Source organism: Myotis brandtii, unplaced genomic scaffold (genome assembly GCF_000412655.1).
Source record: "Myotis brandtii unplaced genomic scaffold, ASM41265v1 scaffold410, whole genome shotgun sequence".
In the NCBI taxonomy this organism is placed as follows: domain Eukaryota; kingdom Metazoa; phylum Chordata; class Mammalia; order Chiroptera; family Vespertilionidae; genus Myotis; species Myotis brandtii.
The window spans coordinates 2,695,492-2,717,776 of NW_005365764.1; the positions used below are offsets into that span (position 1 = coordinate 2,695,492).

At 49.1% G+C, this 22,285-nt stretch overlaps 1 protein-coding gene across 2 annotated transcripts in view; it reads left to right on the plus strand.

The window, feature by feature from the left end:
• Nucleotides 1–22,285, plus strand: part of VPS13D (vacuolar protein sorting 13 homolog D (S. cerevisiae)) — a 237,730-nt gene that overhangs the window by 189,018 nt on the left and 26,427 nt on the right. For both annotated transcript variants that reach the window (XM_014545506.1, XM_005873452.2), the window contains 2 exons: nt 2,617–2,749; nt 5,372–5,567. In XM_014545506.1, the coding sequence (XP_014400992.1) occupies nt 2,617–2,749; nt 5,372–5,567 (329 nt within the window). The remainder of the gene's footprint in view (nt 1–2,616; nt 2,750–5,371; nt 5,568–22,285) is intronic.

Consider the following 22,285-nt stretch of genomic DNA (forward strand, 5'->3'; position numbering starts at 1 on the left):
CATCCTGGAGGCACTGTTGTCCGAGCTCTGAGTGAAGAACACTGGCATCTGCAGAATTCCTGAACATGGCAGGGGCTCTTTGGGCCTTTCCAGAAACAAGGGTCATATTTCCCTCTCCTTTCGCAGTTCCCCGGTGCTCCCAGTTTGCGGCTCCTGCTCCTGCTGCTGGCTGTCCACGGGGGGAGGTGGGGTCTTACCGAGACTGCCCTCCTTGGGACTAGGGCCAGGCTGCCCTCTGTTCCCACCCTCCACCCTCGGCAGCACCTAGGCCGGCGCTGGCCCAGCGTACGTGCTTGATAAAGACATTCTAACTCGGATCGGAGGTCACACGCTGTCAGAGCTGGAAAGGGCTTTGGAAACCGCTGAGTCCAGCACTAATTTTGCAGATGGTGCCACTCCAGAAGCTCACTCCGCAAAGGGCTGGTGGTTGCTTTCTCCTTAGTTATGGTCAATCCTAATGCAAATGACCATCATTCTAAATCTTTGAAAGGCGTCCTTCAGGTGATGCAGGGTGTTTCTCCTGGGACTAGTTGTGACTGGTGATAACAGTAAGAATGCTGACTCGACGCCACACCCCGAGCCACGGCCACATGGCAGTGTCGGTGCTATCACTGCTCTCCAGGTGCCGAGAGGGGGCCCAGGGCGGGCTCCTCACTCGGGGTCACGTAGCCACCGGAATGGTTGAGAGAGGACTAGGATCTGTTTTGGTCAGATGCCCAGGCCCCTGGCTCTTAGATGGGGTTCCTGACTAAAACCCCCACTTAGTGATTCACAGCGCTGGCTTCACAAACATTCCAGGGGGTCTTCATCCTAAAGGAAATTGTAAAATTCATTTCCATTTACTTGAAGTTCTCTAATTAGGGAATGACAGGGAAGGGAAGGCAAAAAGCAACTGATGATAGGGGTTGCCTCTCTAGCAAGGTCGTTAATCACTGCCCTAGAGCATGAAGGCATCTGGGCCGAGTGAAGGAAAGGGGTGCTCCCACGTCCTGCTGCAGGGACCACTGCTTCCCGTGGAATTGCTGCTCCTGCCTCCAGTCCCTCTTCTTACCCAGAACGCCCCTTCCCCTGTCACTGGCATCTAGAAGCCTAGGACTGAGGGCGTCCAGGGCAGATCTGTGTGACCTCCTGTCCCGACCACAGTGTGGCAGGCCTCCTGGTGACCACCCAGCATCCTGGGTCTTTGGGGCAGGCTGTTTGCCTCACATCTTCCCACTGCGCTTTATATCTGAGCAACATTCCTGTGTGTTTTCTGAAAGGTTAGTCCTGGGTCATTGGCACTTACACCACTTGTTTTGGTAGATCCTTCCCGAGAAGGTTAATTATATATTTGATATCCTTCCCTTTTTATGCCTGAACGATGAGGATAAGTACCCTGTGGTTTATTAACTGTCACTTTAAACCTTTTCAAATTGTCTTGTGACAAAACAGACTTTTATGTCCTTTTTGTCCAGCTTTGATGAATGGGACAGCTTCTCTGGTTAAAATAGGCCAGGATAAATAAAATCTCTCTCTGATTGGTGGGGACGGAGTTTACATGGGAAGCCATGAGTTCAAATGTGCCATTGAATAAAAGGTGACCTAACCTGTGAACTTTTACATATACTTCTCTTTCTTCTTTTGACAAATGGGGCCGGCACCTGGCACTCAGTAATTACTGAATAAGTGAAAGAAACGGCATTACTTAAGGGCATTTGATTTCTCTAAAAATTTTGATGCCAAACCCTAAAGCAAAATTTGCCACATTTCCTATTTGGTATCCCACTGATTGTTAGAGCAGAGAGCCTCTGTCCTTTAACGTTAGGGAACCCCAAAGCTCCCCTCTCCTCCCCCAGGCCATTTTGTTAAACCTTTACTTTTTGGTAAATTTGCAGTAGAATCGAGGAAGGTAAATGTCATGATGGATTGTCAGTGGTTGTTTGCAGGCGGTGTGTCCGCCTGTAAGCGTCCCATGCTTGAGAACCACTCTCCTGGGACACGCAGTATATGTAATTCAGCAGTTTATCTCTCCCTCACTTGGTATTCACTGAATTCCAGCGAGGAGCAAGGAGGGCATTTATTCAAAACTAGAGGCCTGGTGCATGAAATTCGTGCACTGGGGGCGTTGTCCCTCAGCCCAGCCTGCACCCTCTCCAATCTGGGACATCCCTCTCACAATACGGGACTGCTGGCTCCCAACCGCTCGCCTGCCTGCCTGATTGCCCCTAACCGCTTCTGCCTACCAGCCTGATCACTCCCTAACCACTCCCCTGCCAGCCTGATCAATGCCTAACTGCTCCCCTGCTGGGCCAATCACCCCCAACTGCCCTCCCCTGCTGGCCTGGTTGCCCACAACTGCCCTCCCCTGCCAGCCATCTTGTGGCCGTGGGCGCCGCCATCTCTGAGGGCATGGCAGTCAGTTAGCATATTCCCTCCTTATTGGCTGTGGGCTCTGCCATCTTTGAGGGCATGGCAGTCAATTAGCATATTTCCTCCTTATTGGCTGTGGGTGCTACCATCTTTGCGATGGCATGAGGGTCAATTAGCATATTCCCTCTATTAGCTAGGATAATTAAAGTAACAAAAATTCTGCTACGGGTTTAAAACTCTTCTCCTTCTGTTTTTAATTCATTGCAGTTTGCGGGGACCTTGTCGGATGGCTTAGGAAAGACAATGGACAACCGGCATCAGTCGGAGCGGGAGTACATCAGATACCACGCAGCCACCAGTGGCGAGCACCTGGTAGCCGGCATCCACGGCCTGGCCCATGGTAAGTCGCCTGCTGTTGGCTGTAGGACAGTGGCTCTTCTGCCATAGTCCTCAGGGGTGCCTGTTCAGCCATCCGACTGCCAGCGGGAAAAAGAGAGCTGACAACAGTGTCGATCCTGGCTTGGCATCGTGGTGCCGGTAGCCATCCTAGCTCTCTTATTTTATTCCCCTTACAATTGCTACCACCTGTGAGAGCTCTTCATTCATTTTCAAAGTGTCGTGCACACGGCCATTCCTTCCTGCGCTCTGGCTTCTGTTCCCAAGGTGTCGCAAGGTGTAAGCAACAAAACCTCTTTGTATAATATGGATCTGCTGCTTCTAGACTTGCCCTCCGCGTTCTGAGCATTCCTTCCACAGAGAGTGAGGTGTGAACCTGGCCGCCAGGTTTGTGGGCCAGATGTTTCTGACTCTTGTGTAAATACCCATTCTCTGAATTTGTTTGAATTCTGACTTTTAATGCTTTAATTCTGACTCATTTGCCTTTTGTTGTATTTTTCTCAAAACTTCTTAGCTTGGTGTTCGTCAAGGCCCTTGGACATATGAACTCAGACACCTTCCCGACCATTGTCCCCCAGCCACCCCGGGCCTCCTACTGCTCCCTGTGCCTCACGTTCCTCTGCCCTCCCTCCCCCTGCCTCACTTCATTGCCTCTCAAAACCCTGTTCAGCCTGTAAGTCCCAACTCAAAGGACATTTGCCCCGCTCCACTGTCCCCAGTTAGAGTTAATGATGATTAGCGCACACAGGGAGGGCGTGGTTGCATATGTAGCCAGCTGTGTGCATCTTGCTTCCCTGATAGGCTATGAGGCCAGGAGAGCAGGAAGACCACTTTGAATTCACCTTTGTACTTGCTACCTCACATGATACCTGGCATGTAGCTCATGTTTAGTAATGGTTACTAAAGTGAACTGTTTGTACCAGATTGCTAGAAATAGTCTGAAGCTACCAGAAAGTCATGTCAAGACTGAGAAGTTTTAATTATCAGCATTTGAAAGAAGGAGGAGGAATATCGATAATAAAAAAATCATGTGTCTCTTTGTGTTTAGGAGAGTTTTTGTTTATCAGCTTCCTAAGGGCGAGGTTTGGATTAAAATGCCTTTCTTTCCCTAAGCCTGCCCAACTGGAAAGGGAGCGTTCCCCAAGGAGACATCAAGCTAGAAGTAAAACTTGGCTGAAATTAATCTGTTTATGTGCTTTAAAAGTTGCTTGTTGGGCAATCCTTGGGGTTAGAGGTTTAATCCTTCTTTCTAGTAACTGCAGTGACAGTGCATTGGACTAATAGAGGACTGTGTTTTAATGAACATAAAATGCTTTGCTGTGCATTATTGCCTCTATTTACCCAGCATCCTTGGGATGCAGAGAGAGAGCATGGCTGTCTTCACTTTTTCAATGGACACACCAGTGTGCTGAGAAAACGGGGAATTGTTTCAAGGTCGCCAACTCCCCTCCAAGCAGGGGTCATTAGGTACTATGTACAGCACCTTCAGAACACAGGCTGTGCATTCTGAAGCGAGGAACCAGCGGCCTCATCCAAGGGCGACCCATGAAGCATAGCCAGGAGTGAGACCCCCCCTTTCACCGGTAACAGCCCCTTGGTGTAAAGCGGGGGTCATGCTCAGTTCTGTCTGCAGGTCCTGCTTGACCAGGTTCAGTCATATTCTGTCTCTGCATGAACTTGGTTCAGAAGGACGGGAAAGGGAGATTGCCTCACTGGGGCGAACGCACCAGAATCCAGAAGCGCTGTGCATTGTTAGTACATTCTCACCCAAGCAGTTTCCTTTACCAATTTGTCTCACTAGAGCTGAGGCGTCTAAAGAGCTTCCTCACACCCCCATCGTCACCAGGTAAACATCCTGTGAGTGTCCCTGGCACAGGACCCGGAAATGCTCCCTGGACTGGGCCCGCTTCCCCTTCAAGGCCACGTCCTCTTCAGCCCCAGCCAACTTCTGGCCACTGTGGAGCCTCTTTAAGGTCATTACTGTCATCTCTCAAAATGTTTGGAATATCTTTTTGACCTTGACTAATCTTTCAAACTTGCTCCCTTGAGGTTGCCGCTGGCTCTGGCAGCTTTTTAAGGATGCCCTTCATCAGGCTTTGTCATTACTCTGGTCGCCTCCACCTGCTTTCAGCCACATGTGCCACAGCTTTTACCCCGTTTCAAACGTTAGGCGGTGCTGGCAAGTCACATAGTGTTCTTTGAAAACTGAGGATCTGTATTTAGTTATCTCTCTGCCTTTTATTTTATGGGACCCCAAGTCTCCCCAAGAGCTCTGGTTTCTTGTCTCTAGATTTAATTCCACTGTCTACATCCTCTCCATAGCCCATATGCTGCCCAAGCTCTGGAGTTAAAAGTACCACTTTTAAACTCTTAGCTTTTCTTTGATTTTTAAAACTGGAACCTGCTTTACTTCTGACGAATATATAATATACATTCTCTGACTCCAAACTGAAGAGGCAGATCTGCTGGTTCTCCATCTGGAGTTGGCCTGCCTGTGGCCTGTCAAGAGACTGAGAGAACGCCCCTGAGTTACCTCGCCAGGTGCATGGAACTGAGGGGTTTGGCTTTAAATGCTGTTGCTTTTGTTCTTGGCCCAGTTACAAATAGCCCTTGTCTTTTTTGCTAGGTATCATTGGTGGATTGACCAGTGTTATAACCTCAACAGTGGAAGGTGTGAAAACGGAAGGGGGTGTCAGCGGTTTCATATCTGGCCTTGGGAAAGGGCTTGTTGGCACTGTAACCAAGCCAGTGGCAGGCGCCCTGGATTTTGCATCAGAAACAGCCCAGGCGGTGAGAGACACAGCCACACTTAGTGGCCCCAGGTCAGTGATCATGGGGGGAGTGGCTTTTGCAATTTCCAGCCCAGATCTGCTGCCTCTCCTAGTCTATCCTGCTATGTTTCATCGGCTTTAATGATATGATTTTTCAATATCTGATTACACACAATTAAGATTTCTAACTTGCCTAATATAAATACATGAAAACGAAGCACAAAAATCTGGCATGCACTTTTGCAGATCCACAGCTACGTCTGTATCTGTATTTACTGGATACACACTCACAATGTTGTTTTTCTTCACTAGAGGGGTTAGAAAATAGCATTGCATTCTTACAAACCTCCCCTGCTCACCAAACTAATTAGATCCCGCCTGCCTGTTAAGAAAACTGTCAGGCTGACGGCTGTGTCTTGCTCCTGAGCCCCATGGTGTAGTTCTGGAATCCCTGAAGTTGCAGTTCACCACGTGGGTCTGTCCCTTCCTAGTTCTTCCACTTGAAAGTGCCAGCTAGTCCCCACCTCATAACGAAACTCCCCACTAGGCGGGCAGTTCTGCTGAGGGATGCTTTTTTGCCTTGATACCAGCTGAGACAGGACATCGGCCACAGCCCATATGGCTCCAAATCCCAAGAATCCGACTACTCTAACTTAGCTATTTGTATGGGGGGCCTATTTTAGCCCCCCCCCCTTTTCAGTGACTAATTTGGGATCTTATCAACAAAGGCTATAGTAATGAATGTTACAGCTCTCAGCCAAACTGGACTCCACTTAAGCCCAGAAGGATTTTGCCGCTGCCTGCTTAATAGATAGTCCCTGAGTGAATGAGTGTGCCCTTTAGAACGCGAGGGCCGGGGCCATGTCCACACCCTCTCGCTCCCTCAAATAGGATTTGAAGAAAAATTGTCCCCAATTAAAATGAGTCCACTTGTCTGTCACCAGGAAACGTTACCAATGACACATTACTGTGTTCTGCCAGAAGGTCTTCCATCTGGAAGCAGCTGCTCTTTAAAAGGATCTGTAGAGCTGACGTTAGTTAACTTACATTCTATTCTCAGATACAGAGCCCAACCAGTCCTTGAGTATATTTTGAAGCATTTATGAAGTTAGGGGGAGGGGGGAGACTTCAGAAGTACTTCCAGCTACTTTTCCATGTCTGCTCAAAGCCCAAGAAGTCTACCTCCAGCTTTTTGTTAGGACAATGAGACCTGAAGAAGTGAAAGTAAAGTGTTCCAAAGGAACCGTCCTTATTCTTAGAATCCCAAAGCAGTCAAGGAATTGAGTGATTGGTTTCAAAAAGGGTCTGAGGTATACGTGTTAAAATGTAAAAATATTATTTTGTGATGTTAACTTTAATAACGTTGACCAGGAAGAAATCACTTGCATTTTCTGTAACGTGAGTTTGGAAGTCTCGGTAAAACGGTGCATTCTTTTAGGAGCACAGGAAAGGCACAGATGGTCGCTGCAGACAGGAGGGTGTTCATGTCTCTCTTCCCTGCTGTCCAGCATGGCCACAGAAGGTTCACTTTGGTGCCAGCCGGCATAGACCTGCCATTCAGGCATGCTCAGTCAGTGAATGCTGATTGGAACTTCCCTAAGAACTCGGGGTTGGGAATATAGCAGAGCTATATAGAGCAAGGCTGTCCTTGGTCTCAAAGGGCTACAATCAAGGTGGGCAGCAAACATAAACCAAGTAACCCTGTAAAGAGTGATTTGCTAACGTGATAAATGGCACAGGAGATGTACAGGGTGCGATGAGACCGTGTGATTAGAGAAGATGAAGGGGAAAGAAAGGCTGCTGTCGGAGCTGTGGTCAGTCAGATCAAGAAGGCCTTTCTAGGGAAGTGGTATTTGCGATGAAGCCTGAGGTATAAGTAGGAGTCGGCCAGGTGAAGAGAGAATCGTGTTCCTAGTAAAGGGGACAGAGAAGGTATGTAGTTTGCCTCAAAGCAAACAGTAACTGGGCAGTCTCACTGAAGTTTAACTGGATAGAGCAGCCATCTGCCTAGCTTTTCACTCCTTCTGGAAGCAAAAGCTTCCGTAATAAGTGAGGAGCAGCCCGGGGGTCATGGACCTGTGGGCCTGGAAGCTAAAAGGAAGGGAAATTAAGCATCGGCATCTCCTCTCTATTCCCAGAGGAGCCAGGAGTGGGAGCACGATGGCTGAAGGTATCAGAGGTGAATGGGACACATGCTAGACCCATACTGATCAGGGGCCTCCAAGAAACTGGGCCCTTCACCCTTTATTGCACTTGAAAGGCATCACAGAGGCTCCTGAAACCTTTAACCAAGTCCCCTCAGTCCACTTCCCTAGGTCCAAAAGTAGGGTCTTACTGAGGACCCACATGTTAGAGAGAAAAGAACACTTCCCAACCCCCTTCCTTAGTAGCGTTGGGCCCTTGAGCAAGTCTCCTAGCTGTCTAAGCCTCAGTTTTCATCTAAAATTAGGGATAAATATACCTGTTTACTTATTCTGCCTCTCAGAGGTTTGAGGCTCAAGTAACCAGAGTTACTTAATGCGAAACCATAAAGAACTAGAAAATGCCAGGTGGTACTGTTTTTGAAGGTCACGGATTAAAGGAGCAGCGATTCTTGCAGGTGGAGAAGTGTTTCAGAGCCTTGAGGCTCTGCTCCATGACACTGTGATCTCTCAGGAGCATGCTAGCTCTGCTCAGGGACGCGTCACCCTGGCTTCTTGGAAGTGAGATATAGCCATCCCCGCTGATTGAACAGGGTCCAGGGGTGTTACGCAGGGTTTCCCCACTGTTTAGACAACAGGGACTAACAAATGATTTGAAGGGATTAGAAGTGAGATGCTGACCGAGGGCTGACCTGAGCCCAGGGACTGAGCCAGGAGTAGAACCCAGGAGTCCAAGAGTTCTGCCTCTGAGTCTGCTCTTGGAATGAGACTTTCTGCTTCCTCTGTAATATTTCATCCAAGTAAAGGCTTAGATCTTAGCATCTATGTTTTAAATGACCCAAATTTTAAGCAGATGACAGTAAAGTAAGCCATAAAACTGTGAAGGAAGACTCCTTCCAGTAATCCATCTGAAAAGCGGCTTACAGGAAACATGGGCTCCTTTTGGTGTTTATTGGAACATGGCGTTATTTATAGGGAACCCCCCTCCTTGAGTTCTTTTAGATTAAAATACGTCCGAGTTCCGCTCCTGGTTGGAGCATGCAAGTGTTCCAGCAAGACAGCCCCCTGACTGGTCTCTGAACTTCCCACGCAGTCGACAAGTTCTTGGGAAGGCAGGTGGGGGTGGGGAGAGGAGGGCGGAGGACAGCAGAGCCTTTGGCCTCAACATGAATGTTGTGGACCAATATCCCCTGCTGCATGTGTTAACTGTACAAGTATGTGTGGTTTGGAACTGAAATAAGAAGCCTTTTCCAAGGCAACGTTCTGCTGGCTCAGGTTGCACCGTCTCGTCTACGTGTATTGGGCCACATTTGTCTGTTCCCAAGTAAAGTTTATGAAAATGGCACAGAGGCAGCCACTTGTGGTGCCATTGAAGCCATGGAGAGAAGCCTGTCGCCCTTCAGACAGACCGGGCCAAGCAGGGCACCCACCGGGCCGTGCTCAGTTCTGGGCTTGTGCACTGGGTTTTGACGGGAATACTTGCAAAGCCACTTTGGTAGAAAGCTGCAGAGCCCGGAGCAGCCATTTCACAATAGAAGGCAAAACACCACTGAGGAGAGAGGAGTGCTCGACTCTGGGCTGTTGATTTGCTTGTTTATTTCTCTGAAATCCATCTATGATAGGCTTTGGGTTGCCTGGCATTTCAGGAGCGTAGCCCGTGAAGATTGATGGAGCTGGGCCCTGAGGTTTCCTCCAAAATATTTCTTCACCTTTTTAGTCAAGACCCAAAACAGCGGGGAGAAGTGTGAGTTGGCAGAACTTGAAATATTTGAACTAATTTAGCAAAGCTCCGGAGTGTTGCAGCTTATCTCAGTATTTAAGGTAGATAAGGAGGAAGGGAGCTTGAAGGGCAGTGATAGATCAGTGTTATAGAGCTCGGACTCCAGGCCCCGTGCGGTGCCCGCACGTGTACATTCCAGTTGCCCTGAGAGCGTTGCAGTAACCTTCGGGTGGACTTCACAGAAAAGATTTATGGTGGGCATATTCCACTTCTGCAGTAAAAACACTCCTAAGTCACCACCCAAAATTTCTAAAAGACGCTTTACCTTAATGGCCTCTGAGATGTGAAATGGAAATGGTGTTTCTCGGGGAAAAGCCCTTTTCCTTACAGTGTTTGCATCTTCCCAGGGCTCTCTGCGATAAAAGGGTTAAGACCCTCTTGAGTCACAGAGCCTGAGGCCTGTCAGGTGGGAGAGGCCAGAAAGCTGGCAGCAAAGGGAAGTAGGCAGCGCTCCCCCGCTCTGCGTCCTGGTTCGGCAATGCAGCCTTCACGTATCCCACGCTGAGAGCAGCCATGTGCTCTCCTCGGTATTACATAGCACATCCAGCAGAGCCGTCTTGATTTGAGCCATTAGGGAACTTCCAAAGGTAAAAACCTAACAACAATTAAAGTGTTTCTTAGCTGCACCAGTGCTCTCAATTTTCCCACCAATGCTGCACCGGAGGCGGGGAGGTGCACAGGACCCCGTGTGTCCTGGGAAAAGCAAGTCCAAGATTTCCTTGGAAAGTTTCTGTTTTGTCTTGAAACTGTGAATTAATTTTATCCCACACTTGTTTTAATAAAATGTTTTTAATTGCTACCCAATAAAAGTAACCCTTCAGAAAGATGGGCCATGTTCTCCCGTGGCGACTCCTTCGTACTTATTCAGGAGTGTAAGGCCCTCCTCCACTTGGTTCTCTGGACGCCAGCAGCGTTGGCATGAAGTTGTGTGTTGAGAAGTGTTGGTATGAGGTTGTGTATTGGGAAGTGTTGGTATGAAGTTGTGTGTTGGTAAGTGTTGGTGTGAAGTTGTGTATTGGGAAGTGTTGGTATGAAGTTGTGTGTTGGGAAGTGTTGGTGTGAAGTTGTGCGTTGGGAAGGGTGAAAAGCCAGAGTCCAGGGCATGTTTGACCCCGAGGCTGTGTTTCTTATCTGTGAGCATGAATGTCTGTTGGCTTGATAACTATCTGCTGCTTGGGGCAGCCAGTGCGGTGGCCGGCATGTCAGCTTCATCATGAGAAGGAATTAGATTTCAGTGAAGCTGGAACATTGTTGTGTCCAGCTGAAGGGAAGGGACTGTTCATGTCACTCTTCTCTTGTCTAGAGGTGGCACAGAACTGGGGGGGCAGCCACTTTATCCCCCCTCTGCTCACCCTTGGGTGCGTAGGAGACGAGAGCCCGGTACTCTCCCCTCCCAATCTCGCCAGGCCAGCCTTCCCACGGACCTACGAAGGTGGAGGGGACATCTCCTCCCTCCCGAGAGCCCCTGAGGAACAGCATTCCGAGCTGTGCTCATAGGATGCCTCAGTCGGGCTGACATTCAACTAATGAAGTTGCAAGAGAAGTTATTTTTAAGAAACATCTTACCAGTCCTTCTTGCCTTATAAGTTAAAATCCATCCCAGAGGAACACAAGCAGAGAAATCTTATTTTCTAAGACAGACTTCTTCCCTCTTGCTGAACTCTAAATACTCTATTCCCCTTTCACTCACAGGCCCCAGACAGAGCCGTTCTCATCAGAACATGACTTACGGAAAGTGAAGCTCTGTTGCTGAAAAAGCGGGAGGTGTGTGTGTTCCTACACACACATATTTGAGAAAAGCCTTTCCATTTCTGAAATCCCATGACTCATTTTTATGCAAGATTATCTGTTAGGGAAAAACCACTTTTTTGGTCATGGTACATTATAATCATTTCTAGAAAGGAGAGCGTCTATTTTTTGCCATTTTTGGCATGCAGAGATGACTGACTTTATGGAAACACAAAAGTAAAAATAAATGGATGTTAGGCGTGTACATCTTTAAAATACAGTCCTTATATCTCAGCCAGCAGGTCTCTGCTCAAAGAAAGGAAATGGATAGTGATTGCTCTCTGATTTTGTTTTCTTCCGTTTAAAATTAAATGATCAATCATGCCATTGTGCATCTATAATTCCTTCCTTGTTCTATGATTTGTTTTTTTTGAAACTCAGGAATGACACTCAGTCTTGTGTACATAAGCTACGCCTTTGAGATGTTTGGTTTGAACTTCAAGAGAAACAGAACAGTGTATGAGAAACCATCTTATTTCCAGCATTACCGGAGAATGAAAAGCCATGTACCGTTTGTGGACTTCTCTGCTGAGGCATTAGGTTGACTGATTCTTAGGTTTCGGTGACTGCCCTGTCTGTCACAGCTTTCCCTCACAGAACCATCCCTTGGTGCCAGGATGCAACTGGAATCTCCCTTCCAGAGAGGATTTGGGTCTGAGTTCAGGTCTCCTGCTCACAGAGAGCTGCAGACTAGGAGATCCTTCTGAGACACACAGAGGACAGTGGGCCAGCAGGGAATGGCAGACTGAAGTATTGTATTACAAGCGAAGGGCTGTCATCTTTGGGGGAAGAAGAGGTAGGCGTGGGTGTTACAATTAACCCTGTCTCATTGCCCCATGCCTTCACTTGCACTCTTTTTGCCAGACTGCCTCTCAAAGACAGATTCTTACTAAGTTTCTCACTAATTTGTCAAGTTGGGCAAGGGTGGGGGTGGGGTGGGTATAAGATTGCATTAGACATCTTAATCACAATCTACGCTAAAAGAAATAATTTTATTATATCTGGCTTATATAACTGTAATCCGGTTAACAAGGTGACTAATCTCTGTCCTCAGTGGATTTACTTTGATACCTAGAGGAAACTGATTTCTAAAGAGCACGGGTTGCACATATGGGTCCTTTTAGAACAGAGGTTCCCAAAATAGGGTCTGGGGGCCCCTGGGCAAATCTTTCAGGGACCCATAAGGTCAAACCTATTTTTAGATATGAACTCATATACAGTTAGGTGACTGTTTTATAATATTCTCTAATCAATGCACAGTGGAGTTTTGCAGAAGCTGAACAATGTGTGATATTGCACCAGATTGACGTAGGGGCAGATAAGAGAATGCAGCTGTTCTCTGAAACGACGTAGAGACTTGCAGAAATGGAAAACAGTGCCACTGTCTCACCTTCTGTGATTCCACGAATGTGCCACCAGCAGCCTGCACCTGGTTAATTTGCTTAACCAGCGGCTCTGTTTGAGAATATGGTGATGGCCCCTCATCCTGCTGATAGATGGCACATATCGGCAGTGGTGGATTAATGAGGATTAAACTGCAGGAGCCACTGTAACGCGATGCTTCGCTTTGGCTTCCTGCCAGCAGTTGTCAGCCCTCCTGGTTTGCTCCTGACTTTTACTGGGTTCCTTGAAGTACCAATTGGAAAGATGTTATCACGTATCAGAAAGACTTTTCACAATAATTCACCTAATTTAGTCCTTCACCTTCACCTACTGTCCCAATAAATTTTAGCTTCAGCGGCATGGAAAGTGCGGGGCCGATTACTTCAAAGTGCGAGGTCCGTCTTGTCAAAAGCCCACTTGATTGTTCGCTCTGCCCTGAGCTCTGTCAGGAAACTGAGAAGGTTTATCTGTGTCAGAGTTTACTTGGCAAAACCTCGGCTTCCTACCCTAGCGAGTTGGTGGGGCGGGACGAGCCTGCAGTATTTGGATAAGCCCTTTGAACTCCCGTGGAAAGCAGTTTTTATGAGGCAGTTGTTCTGTGTTAACACCAGAGCCAGCTCCTAGTAGGTTTTCCCCAAACATACTTCAAACATAGATCATGGCAGAGGTGACCCAAGCCTTTTCATAAAATCCCAGGACGGCAGAAAACTTCAAAGGGGCAAACTTGTCATTACGAGGCTGATGGGTGACAGGAATCCGGCGAACCTGGTGGGTTAGGTGGTGGGTTACCTCCCGGAGCGCCGCGGGGATGGGCAGGGGTGAGCTTGGCTCCGCAGGAGGGTGCGCCCACCTCCTAAGGCGCTAAAGGCCAGATTGCTGCCTGTAGAGTGCCTTCATACTCTTGTGAGCAGATGCAAACCTCAAAGAGTTTTTATGTCTTTGTTTGAACTGTTGAGGGGCCCCACTGATTCAATTTAGATAATTCTGAACTTGTGATATTTAGATCCAATTGCTTAGTAAGCACACCGGTTCAAGAGCAGGCAAATTGGCAGTAGAAATTCATTAACTGGTTAAGTGTTGACCTATTTCCGTATTCCAGGCATGTAATAGATATTAAGTGCTGAGAATATTTAAATACTTGAGAACAAACTGCTTTGAAGAATCTTCTAGATTCTTGAGCATCATCAAACTGTTTTAGTCTTACATGTTAAAGCAAGTTTCTTTCAGCTTTCTTGAAGCCACCCGTTATTAGTGATTTTACTTGCCGTTTGTTCTTGAAAACAACAAAATTGCATGTGTGTGGTGATGTATATTGTGGAGGTTTGGTACATAGAGGCATTTTTTTCCAGTCTTATTACCAGGCCCTTCACAGATCTTTCAAAACAAATCGTTATAGTTTAACTAATGGTTTATAATTGGCTAATGAGCTCTTGATTTTTTTCGATTATTCTTTACACCTTATACATATTTCCTAAATATTATTTAGTATCTACAATGAATAAGGATAGTGTTTTTACTTTATCTCACTATAACAATTTAAAAATATTTTTCAAATTAAATTTTATTTTATCAAAATAAACAAATATCCACACTTGTATTTTTTAAATCCTCACCTGAGAACATATTTATTTATTTACTTATAAAGAGAAGAACAGAGAGAGAGAGAGAGAGAGAGAGACATCAATGTGAGAGTAACATCGATTGGCTGCCTCCTGCATGTGCCCCGACCAGGGCCAGGGATCAAACCTACAATCTTTGGGTGTACAGGACGAAACTTCAACTGAGCCACTGGCCAGCGAGGGCAGTAACTTCTTGAAGAAAAAAAACTTTTTTATCTGCCTATTACTAATTTATCCATAAACTCTCCTCTGTGTGTTTAGAAATACATTAAGTAATTTGCCAGTTTCTTGGAAATTCCTTCTCTAGATGGCTCTGCTCCTCCGTTGGACTGGTTGCTTTCTAGGTCTGTGTTGTTAGTGCCCTAGTCCTCCTGAGTTTCTTTCATTTGTTCATTTGGTCTTTTTCTTTCATGATCAGAGACTGTTCCCAGATGTTTGGTGACTCTTGACTCTGTCTACTCCCGTGTAAAGATGAGGCACTAACCAGCAGAGTGGGACTTGGCGGGTGGAAGGGGCTGGGGGCCTTTCTGAGGGCGGGTCAGCTGGGGAGGGGTGGGTTCTCTCCGGAGGAGCAGGCTGTTGGGGGTGAGGGAGGGACCTGCAGGTCTAACGCTTCTCACACAGGCCTTTCACCACCTCACTCCATCCTCCCTGTTCCTCCCCTGTGCCCCAGGCCTCCAGAGCGGCTTGGTGCCTCCATCTTTCTGACATTTAGCGGGTTTTCGTACTAATTAGCTTACTGCTTGTGGCTTCCACTCCCTCAGGCTTACATTTCAGCACCACTTGCCCATCTGCTTTTCAGCTTCTAAAATATTGTTGACACCTTCTCTTTATCCTTCTGGATTGGTGCCATTTGCATCCCTCTGCTTTCCCTGTAGAGGGGTCTCTGGACTCAATCTGTCATATTTAATCACGAGTCCTATAATTTAGACTTTTCAGTGATTCATTCAGCCTTTCTTGGTGTCCTTTCCCTTCCACATCCAGCTAGTAACTCTGAATTAATGTGGTTTCCCTGAAATCCGTTATTTCTGCTAAAACAGTCTTGAAGTTTGGTGGCATTAAAAGATAACAGTAACGTCGTTAACGTTTTTAACCCTTGGCTGTGATGCTGGCGCTGCCCTGTGTATTTTCCATGGATCATCTCGCTCGATCGGCACAACCACTTCTGAGCAGTGTGCTTAGCAGCCAGTGGCCTCTTTCCCAGGAAGATTTAGACTGGAGAGAGGTCGTTGCGAGTTGCGGGTCCCAGCCCAGCTTCACGTCTGGTACTGGTCTTTAATCTCCCATCCTGTGTGTTGTAAAGAAACAGGTTGTAGAAGGCTCTTGTCAGATCACAGGAACATGAAAGAAGTAGCACACCCCACAGTAGTGACATGGCCCTGTCACCACCCCTCATTGAACCATAAAAGCTATTCCGAGGGGCCGGCAGCTGGGGAGTGACTGTACTTAGATCCTGGGTGCTGATGGGTGTCTGGTAGTTTCCAAGGGAAGTTGCTGAAAGTTTTCTTATCTTGACACTCCAAGGGCAAGAGGTCTTTCTTCAAAGAGCGGCGCTTGTTTCAGAAGGAGACGTGGAAAGAACATAAAATCGCAGGTCTCCCCCGTTCTGGGGAGAGGTGGAAGGAGCCTGTGGTGGCCAGTGTGAAGAGCAAGCAGGCATGTGCAGGAATGAGAGGGCGCTCCCACGGCACCGTTTGGTTCCCACGGCTGTGGCAGGAGGTCAGAGGGCAATGAGGAGTCAGACAGCCTGGCTTGAGTCATCACACTGCTGTTTCTTAGCTGTGGCCTGGCGCCGTCCCCTCCCCCTCTCGTGTCTCTGAGATGAGATGCCTTTGACTCACGTGGACTGGGAATAATAATGCCTACCTCAGTGGGTGGCGATGTGGATTAAATGATGTATGTGAAGCTCTTAGCCTGACGTGTGGCGTGTAATTAGGGCTCAGGAAATGGCATCTGTGTCAGGATTCTCTCTGAATATGAGACGTGGGTGAAGCAGGGATTGTGTCTTGCTGACCACTTGCTGTAGTGCTAAGGCGAGGAGTCCCTACACTTTGCTGGGCTTGGGTCCTTCCCATCCTTTCTTCACACGCAGACAGTTCAGTTCAGGCCTGCCAACCTGTGACAGTCACGTGGGTGGCTTTGCTGGGGGGAGGAACTCACCTGGGCTGTCCGCCTTTGTGTGTGAGAACCGCACCGGAAAAGGTGTGCAGAGGCCGCGAACTTGCCCTGAACCCGCTGGGAAGAGCAGGTGATCCCAAACTATTGTTAGTGTCTGCTGTAAATGATATGCCTCTGGGTTCGAGCAGAGTTCAGCCAAAAGCCCCACATGACATGGAAATCTGTCCCGGAGCCAGGTTTGTCGGGTCAGAGTTATGTAGCGAATGTCTCCAAGCGTTGGCATCTGCAGTCTGCCAAGGGCAGGGCGGCCGAGAATGATGGAGTGCCTGCGGACACCGGGCAGGGGCATGTGGCCCTGGAACAGCTGACACGCTGCTTCAGCCACTGCTGCTCATCCAGCTCCTCTGATAAACAGCTTAAAAGCATTACGTGGCTTGGAAAGCATTCTTCAAAAACGGTTATGCTTTCCAGACGCATGACAGTCCCTGGTGAGCCCTGGTGGAGGGTTTGACTCGTAGAGCCCGACCCCCTTCGGTGGGGCTGCTGGAACCATCCAGGGCTTATCTGTCTGACTCCCGCCAGGACCGGCTCACAACAATGTTATCGTGTAGGTCCGGGCCCCCAATGTCTGTTAAAAACAACAACACACACACACACACACACAAACTGCTCTCAGTTCTGGGCTAGAGTTTAAAGGAAAAACTATGTCTTTCATTTGCAGCGAGGTATGATGGGCTCTTTAAAACGCTGCTTTCATCAGCCCTTTAGTTCCTGGGTCTGCAGGATGAAAGTACGATAAGTCGGGATTCTTGTGAGGCTTCGGGCCTTTGAAAATGAGCTTCCTCTAGATTATAAATGTTCATTTCGTGACTCGTTCCGAAGCTCATCTTCCCATTTGTCCCGTTTCCAGAAATTCAGCTCCTGTTGCCTTTTGCACCCCCTAGGAAATTCACTGGGCAAGGGAGGTGGCTCCTGGGGGAAGGCCTCCAGGCGCGGCCACTCATGTGGGACTTGGACTCAGATAGACCCAGGTGATGAGTACAACGTGCTCTAGTGAGAGATTTTAAAGAAACTGTCGTTGAGGTCTAATAGATCACAGATTCTTTTTAACTGCAGGGGGAGGATTCGTGGAATTTTATTATTCCCAGAGTGCCGAGGCGGAGCTGACAGAGTAGCACAGAGCATCCGTCTGATGTGCTGTGGCGAAGTGACAGCAGTTCACATTCCTCTTTTGTTAATCCTCACCCGAGGATATGTTTTTTTGTATGTGTTTTTTATTTGTGTGTTTGATTGATTGCTTTTTAGAGCAAGAGAAAGGTGTACAGTGATATTTCATTTTAGTTTTAATTTGTATTTTCCTGAGAGTGATAGTGCACATTTTTTCATATGCTTTTTGGCCCTTTGTATATATTTTTTAAATATATTTTTATTGATTTCAGAGAGAAAGAGAGAGGGAGGGAGAGAGAGAGAAACATCAATGATGAGAGAGGATCATTGATTGGCTGCCTCCTGCACGCCCCCTATTGGGGATCGAGCCTGCAACCTGGGCATGTGCCCTTGCCCGGAATCGAACCCGAGACCCTTCAGTCCGCAGGCCGGCGCTCTATCCACTGAGCCAAACCGGCTAGGGCTGTCTATTTCTTTTGTGAAGTGTTGCTTGAGAGAGAGAAACATTGATGTGAGAGAGAAACATGCCCTGACCAGGGATCAAACCCGCAACCTAGGTATGTGCCCTGAGCGGGAATCGAACTTGCAGCCTTTTGGTGCACAGGACGACGCTCCAACCTGCTGAGCCACCTGGCCAGGGCAGCAGTTCAAATTCTTTTAAGCTATCAGTGAAGGATCACTTCCTCCTCAACTCAGGTCTCCATGGTCAAAATAACCCATCTGGCTGTTCCCGTTGGTATCGGAGGCGGAGGCAGCATGAGAAGAGGACTGCAGATGGGGAGACCAGAGCCCTGGGTCCAACCGACACTGCTCTTGTGTTGTGGCGCTGTGCAAACAGCTTGTTATTGCCCCTCATGTCAGCCTCCCCACTCCAAAGGACAGAGGTCCTCCCTCCCCTGGAAGAATGGGGGGCGGGGGAGGGGGCGGGGAGTGGCATTCCTGGGGCTGGCTCCGCATCTGCATCCCGGAGGAAGCTGGGCATTGAGAAGCAGAAAGCCCGGCCAGGGCATATGAAAGCTCGATAATGTTATCGCAAAGTACCAAGGCAGTGGGCTAATCTGAGGCAGGGTGCACCTAAAATATTCTCAGCAGCCCCAGCCCTTGCCGAACCTCATCCGGGCTGAGCTCCATTTAAGTTGGTTACATCTCATCCGCCGAGGGGTTGAATCTGTGGCTTCAGCCCTCCCCCTCTGACCTCACCTCTGGGAAAACTAAAGTGGCCCGGACGTGACAGGCTAGGTCACAGGAGGGAGGCTGTGAGGACAGCCTGCATAGCGTACAACAGTCAGGCAAGCTGTTGTCCATGGACCACTTCCCCTCGCTCGGTCATTGTGGAGGCGCTTGAGTGTTCAGTTCCATTAGCTGATGGCCAAGAAATCAGTGTTAAAAAAAAAAAAGACTTGACTGAGGTCATTTTGCACCAAGAAGGGGTGTGTATGGTGTGAAAAAGCAGATTCCAAAACATATTTCCTTTTAGTTCTCAAACTCGTATCAAATTAGTCCTCCTTAGCCCTACCCACAGTGCCAGCGTCGAGAGCAGAGCTGGGTGGCTCGTGGAGCAGGCGATCCTGAGAGCACAGGGAGAAGTGGGCAGCAGTGACTGCTACGTCCTGATGCCAGCAGCCTGGGCTCCTGCCCTTTGGGAGTCTGGCCTCTTGTGATTGTATGTCCTTGGAATGTGGTCATCAGAGTGACCCTGAGATGGAGAACCTCCAGCAGGAAGTGGGGCATCCAGGTCACTGTTTCTAAGTTCTCAAAAGTCTGTCGCATTCTCAGGGATGGGTCTAGTTTTTCAAATTTCAGTGTGTCAGAGAGTGTCGGTGCGTCTGGGCGCATGTGTGGGCCACGCTAAGCCTCCAGGAGCCCTTCCGTTACGCACCAACACCTCACGGAGGCTGAATTCGTTTATGACTGAGTGTAACCTGTGTGATAATGCGTGTGCAAGTGCTGTGTAGATGGTCCCGGGAGATGTGAGGCCTTATTATGACTAAAGATTTAATTGGGCCCTGAACTCGTATATGAATACCTAGAGACAGATTGAATGGATTACACATTTTTCTCGAGAATTTCCTAAATTAGGCTATCTAACTTTTTCTTGCCTATTCTTTTCTGACTTAAGAGTGGCTTATTTTTCACAAATGAGAACAAATCGTATACAAGAACCATCATAGGAAAGAGGTTCTCAGTAGCAAGCTACAGTTTCCCGTGATCCATTCATTCCATGGCACCTCCTGCCCACTCAAAAAGGTGCCTCCGGCTTTGGAATGACAACTCCACTAGCTACTATCTGACCATCAGCCCAGGGGATGAGGAAGAGGGAAGAGGCGAAGAGGCGAGAACGTGTGCAGCTTCCATTCAGAAACACCCGGTTCAGGAAGCGGCTCCTCTCACCTTCAGGCTGAACCAGGAGTTGATTCAAAACAGACCCCTGGCTTCCCTCGGCTCCACCGGAGAAGTCGGCCTCTCCCGGAATCGGAAAGCCTGCGTGCGTGTTGTTGCTGGTAGGGGTTGCTGGTTTTATTTTCAAGCAGGCTCGGGCCCTTGTCTGGTATTGCCTAACAGTGGCTGAAGGACCAAGCTGGCGGGCGAGCACTTGCGGTCACCGTGACTCCCCTCAGAGACCCGGTCCTCTCATCGTGCCTTTGGTGAGATTGGGTTTGGGGTGCTTTCTCTCTGTTCCTCTCGCTCCTTCTTGCGCTGTTCCGCTTGGACTCACCGAGGCACCACAGACCAGGGGTGGGCAAACTTTTTGACTCGAGGGCCACAATGGGTTCTTAAACTGGACCGGAGGGCCGGAACAAAAGCATGGATGGAGTGTTTGTGTGAACTAATATAAATTCAAAGTAAACATCATTACATAAAAGGGTACGGTCTTTTTTTTTTTTAGTTTTATTCATTTTAAACAGGCCGGATCCGGCCCGCGGGCCGTAGTTTGCCCACGGCTGCCACAGACACACATGATGGGCCCTGGGTTCACGGCCCCTGGGGCCCTGGACTCAGCTCTGGGATGACTCCGCTCTCTGGCCATCAGGGCAGCCTCTGGGGTGAGCTGCAGGGCACCCCTCAGGCCATCAGGCTGCTTCTGAGCGCTTTGTGCACTAGTTAGATGTGAAAATCGAGGATGAGGGTGAACGGCAGTGCGGAGGTTCTGATGCAGGGGACCCTCTGCTTGATTCCGGGGGACTGAGGCTGCTGTGCACGCTCCCTCCCAGACTCTGTATATGCACACGCGTGATCCCATGCACTGCCCACAAATCCCACCCGTGGCTTTGGAATGACAAATCCATTAACTCTATCTGACCATCAGCGCAGTGGATAAGGAAATCTCACCAAAGACACGATGAGGGGGCCTGAAAATCAGTTTAATCTTTTCTTATTAACACTGAAAACACGACCAGCTCCTGGTCAGTGCCTGCACTCCATCCCCGTGGGACCTGGGAGGCTGGAAGATGGCCGTAGAGCCACGGAGCCGTTGGCTGTATGATGGGCCAGCACGCCTCCCCGATACCCCAAGCCCACGAGTTCACGTGGCAGCGCCATGTGGGAGGACGTGGTCGTTGATTCATAGAAGATTAGTCGGCAATCAGCCTGAGACTGTGCTTCTGTGAGAACAGTCAGTCCTACATTCAGGAGCAGCTCGGGGCCAAATGTCGGGGCCCAGGGCCTGCTGGGATGGGGTTTTACACTTGGGCTGTCCTTTTGCCCTTCCACTGAACTCTTTTCATTTCAGTTGTGAGCAAACAGTCAGTGCCTGAACTAACAACCCTGCAGTCGTCCGAAGCACGGCTCGCTTACAGTACCGAACAAAGGGAGGGAGGGCCGCGTGGGCCGGCCCAGGCCAAGGAATGCGGCTTCGGGGTTCTGCTCCATAAATTTAACCAGCACGACGAAAAGGAGATAATATGAGCCTTCGTGATGATCTGAAAGGGGGAGGTTCTGTGTCCCATTGATTGCGGTCTGGCCCGATGCCAGGCCCAAGCCTGACCGACAGTTGAACCATATCGTTAAGGCGTGTAATACAGCTCGAGTCTTGTACTGCCGCCAATGAGTACATATCCACAGGGCAAAAGTTTATAAAGAGTTGAGGCTGTCCTGTTTAACCCTCTCACACTGCATGTAATAGACCCAGCTGCCACTCAGAGCTCGCCCATCGGAGGTCAGAGAGGAAAGCCTGCACGCCCCTTCCCTTCAGACAGCTTTTCAGGACTGGGGAGCGGGAAGCAACGCTGCCTGGAGGGTCACGGCTCGGTAATGTTTCCCTCCGGAGCAGCGAGCAGTCTGCCCCCTCCCCCGGCCAGAAACGGGACACCCTCGCGCTTCAGTCAGAGGAGCTCTGTGTTTGCAGTATAATGTTGCCGAAGGAAACGGGGCTGACACAACAGGAAACCTACCCGTCTCCGAGGAGGCTGCGCCGGTGGCAGAGGTGCTGGGATGCCGGCGGTGGAGCGCTGTTGCCGAGCTGCCGAGGCCCGATGATCCCTCTCCTTTCCCTGCCGCCCAGCCTCCTTGCAGGTGGTGAATGGCCTCGCTGTCTGGCTTCCCACAGCCGAGCTGAAATGCTAGAGCAGGGCAGGTGGAGGGCTGACCCCGGAGTGGCCTGTCCGCCAGGGTGCTGCCTGTCGGGGCACCGTCCTCCCGGGGAGGGCGTGGGGAAGCCTCGGTGCTCTCAGTCACCTGCTTCGAGTAAAGGGATAGGCACCAGGCTTTGGTGTAAGGCTCGTCGGAGGACCCTGGGAAAAAAGTGGGTGAGGGTAGGTCTGTCCACCAGCTAGT